The sequence below is a fragment of the Petaurus breviceps genome, unplaced genomic scaffold (genome assembly GCF_028583685.1).
Source record: "Petaurus breviceps papuanus isolate PSGF00001 unplaced genomic scaffold, PetGlider_PUasm1.0 174, whole genome shotgun sequence".
NCBI classification, from domain to species: Eukaryota; Metazoa; Chordata; class Mammalia; order Diprotodontia; family Petauridae; genus Petaurus; species Petaurus breviceps.
The window spans coordinates 74,446,755-74,450,543 of record NW_027185761.1 but is presented as its reverse complement, the minus strand read 5'-3'; the positions used below and the strand labels follow the sequence as shown (position 1 = coordinate 74,450,543).

The 3,789-nt window shown below is 47.6% G+C and overlaps 1 protein-coding gene across 5 annotated transcripts in view; it reads right to left on the bottom strand.

The window, feature by feature from the left end:
- The window catches only part of ELMO1 (engulfment and cell motility 1), a 391,469-nt gene that overhangs the window by 13 nt on the left and 387,667 nt on the right, over window positions 1–3,789 (bottom strand). For all 5 annotated transcript variants that reach the window (XM_069084405.1, XM_069084406.1, XM_069084407.1 and 2 more), the window contains one exon: window positions 1–1,260. This exon ends at the window's left edge or, in 2 of these variants, runs on beyond it. In XM_069084405.1, coding sequence (XP_068940506.1) covers window positions 1,060–1,260 — 201 coding nt within the window. In that variant the 3' untranslated portion in view covers window positions 1–1,059. The remainder of the gene's footprint in view (window positions 1,261–3,789) is intronic.

Genomic DNA, 3,789 nt, shown 5'->3' with positions numbered 1-3,789 from the left:
AAAGAGGGGGACAGAGAGAGGGGAGAAAGGGACAGATGGAGAGAGAGGGAGGAGAGGTGGGGAGAGAGAGAGGAAGAAGAAGAGGAAGAAGAAGAAAAAGAAGAAGAAGAAGAGGAGGAGGAGGAGGAGAAGGAAGAGGAGGAGGAGGAAGAAGAAAGATAGTCAGGGAGAGTGGCGAAGAGAGAAGGAGGGAAGGTAAAAGAGATGAAAAAGAGGAGGAGGAGGAAGGGAGAGATCACAGCTAGAAGCTTCATAATTTGTGCTTTGAGTTAATAAACTAGGAGAAAGCTGGGGAAAGGGAGAAGGGGAATCTAGAACTGGTTGGAAAGAAGACTGCGAGAGCTGAAGGCCTGGAGCAGGGACAGCCAGAAGTCTAAGGGCATGAATCCAGCATTTGTCCTTTGGGAGCCCAAACGGTGGTGGAGCCCTGGGATGGATAGAGGTCCTTCTTCTGGTCTTTGAGGTGGGAAGGGAGAAAAGAGAGGAGGAAGGGGAGGCAAGGGGGAGGGATGGCGGGAAGACAGAACACTGGGGAAGACTGGAGTCACAAAAAGTCCTCAGCTCCCCGGGTCCTGGCCCTGGTCATTCTTCTTCTTGGAAGTGGTGGTTGCTCCCCTCCCTCTGCTGCTGCTTCCAGGCCCACTCCTCAGCCACTGTGCTCTGGACCATTTGGCTGGAAGGTGGGCAGTTGGCAGACAGATGAGCTCTTGTGACCCCCGAACCCAAGGCCGGTCCCTTCACTGTTCTTAGTGGCGATGGTGGGACTTTGCTCTATCCCATACTTGGGCTGCAGCAGTGAGAAGGTAAGTATAGCATTGTAGTCTCTGAAAATGATCGACTCATCGATCAATTGCTGATTGGCACAGAGGGTGGGGGAAGGGAGGGAGGAAGTGCAGGGGGGAGGTGTTGGGTGGAGGTGAGAGGCAGAAGATTTGGGGGTCCTGGCCATCACCCCAAAGGGACCCCAAGTGTGTTCTCACTCATGTTTCCAGTTATCGCAGCTGTATTTTGAGTTCAGCAGGGGCTCTGGGGTGGGCAGGGTGGGGGCCAGAGGTGCCCTCAGTTACAGTCATAGACAAAGTCATAGTTGCTGGGCTCCTTGGGGATGGGGGGAGGTGCATCGGGGATCTGAATGTTCTCCAGATCAAGGAGGCGAAGCTTGATCTCCATGCTGAGCAGGGTATCCAAGTCATTGCGAGTGAGGTCACTCAGCATGTCCTTGCCCAGCAGGGCATTTAGTCCGTCTGTCCAGATGCAGTACTGTGCGCAAGGGAGAAGAAAGAGTGGCTTGTGTTAGCACCCCAAGACCAGCCTGCTGACACCCCCCCCAAGGAAATGTCTGGAGAAAAGGGGCAACAGCAACCCTGCCTAGAAATGCTCCAGGGAGCTCTTGGAAGATGCTAGGACTAGGGACCCAAAGATGTCAGGAAGGAGAGTGGCCAATGTGGTCACACTTTAGGTGTGAAAGTACTTTACACACACAGACTCAGACAATAGTGTCTTAAGGCAGAGACACCTTGTATCTGGACCTAGGAAGGAACTTAGGTCAGAGAGGAGATATAAATTGCCAGGGCTGCCCAGCTAGTGAGTGTCAGGGGTGGGACTTGAATACAAGACCTCCAACTTCAATATAGAGAGACATAGATGTACACAGTGCAATATACATCCATATATACATATACACACAATACAATACATACAAATATAGATTTTGTGGCTGTATGGACACAAATACATAAATATATATGTGTTCACACATAATACCTATGTGTACAGATGTTTATGTATGTGTGGACACACATATACAGATATATACAGATATACACTCAATGCACATGCATGTAGATATGTTTACATGTGTATAGACATGCAAATATGTGCACACATACGAAGTCATACATATGCAGATATATATGGTTCTATGTGTGAGCACACAAACATACGTACATATATACATGCATATAGAAACAGAAATAAAACGGATTTATAAATACTCACATGCATGAATCTGTACATAGCATCTAAATAAAAATGTAAAATGTATCTCTACACATACACATACTTGCACACACATATACTTATACATAACATGAAATGAAACCAACATATAAAATACATACAAACCACATGCACAGGCATGCCACACATATTTACACATAACATGCACAATCAGATAAAAATCTGAATGCCTATAAATGCACACACATATTTAGATATAACATAGAATTAAATATAATAAAAAATATATCGAAAGCATACATAATGCACAGTACACATGTTTATATGTGCCATGTATAACTAAATAAACATCTGAAGCAAATCTATAAACACGCACATATAAAATAAAGAAATGGGCCCCTGCCTACTTGATGCACTTTGTGCCGGGATTATTTTTACAGAGCACACCAAGGCTCTGCCATTTAGGACTCTGTATATGGTGCCAGGGTCAGGGCTCCTAAGTGTTAAGTCCTGAATGAATGACTTTTCCTGTAGGCAGAAGCACACACAGGTTCTCCAAACTGGAAGCTATCGTCTAATCTGGCCCTGGGGTCTATCTTTCACCCTCCATAGCCTGGGGACAAGTCTTGAAGCCTCCCTGCCCCTTCAGTGAGAAGCCTCTTTCTGGACAGCAGCCTAACTTTTTTCTTTTTAGAGAAGTTCCTTCCTGGCTCCGAGTTCGAGTCCAGCAGAACAGGTCGGCTGGGAGGGATGGAGTCAAGATGGAGGAGTAGAAGCACAACCTCTAAGAGGCTCCGGCTCCCACCTTCTCCAATCCACGTAAAAAGGGGACTCTGAACAAACTTTGGAGCTGCAGAACCTACAAAATGACACAGAGAAGCTAACCTCCTGCTGAGGACAACCCGGCAGGCCGGCAGGAATCCAGCGCAGTGCTCTGGGAGCTGAGCCCAGCCCCATGCCAAGGCTTTAGCCCCAGGGCAGGCCTGACTAGCCGCTGGCCAAGGGACTCCAGATCAGCAGCAGCTGTGGCTGTTTCCAGATTTATCAACACACAGATGCGAAGGACAAAGTGAGAGGCCAGTGCAGTCTGGACTTTGGGACCAGTAGTCGGGAGTGTGTTGGCTTCTACCTCAGGGTGAGAAGCCGCTGAGACGCAGGCACAGCCAGCCAGCACTGCATGGCAGCTTCAGCTCCTGGCCTGCAGAATGTATGGGGACCAAGCACCAGTCTGAGGGGTAATCACTCTTGCTTTAACCTGCTTGGATATGGATTGCAGTCTAGGGTGGAGGTCCTAGGGTGTGTGTCCAGCTTGCCAGGGCATGTGGAGGTCTCAGAGAGGGCACCCATCTAATACCTCCAGCAGCTGAGGAAACCCCAGAATTTGGGAGAAAGCTCCCCTGTCTGGTGGCAGAGTCCTATTGTGGCAAAAAGCCCAGGGGTCAATTGACTGAGGGGCGACATGACCAGGCAAAGGAAACAAAACAGACAGAAGATTCCTACATTAGACTCCTATTTTTGGGACAAAAAGGAGCAAAGCATGGAACAGGAGGAAGACAGTGAAGTCAGAACTCCTGCACCAAAAGCTTCAAAGGAAAATATAAGCTGGTTACAGGCCATAGAAGACCTTAAGAAGCAGATAAGAGAAGTGGAGGAAAAATTGGGAAGAGAAATGAGAACAATGCAAGAAAATTATGAAATGAGAGTCAACAGCCTGACTGAGGAAAATAACACTTTAAAAAACAGACTGACTCAAATGGCAAAAGAGGCTCAAAGAGGCAATGACGAGAAGAATGCCTTAAAAAGCTGAATTTGCCAGACAGAAAAAGAATC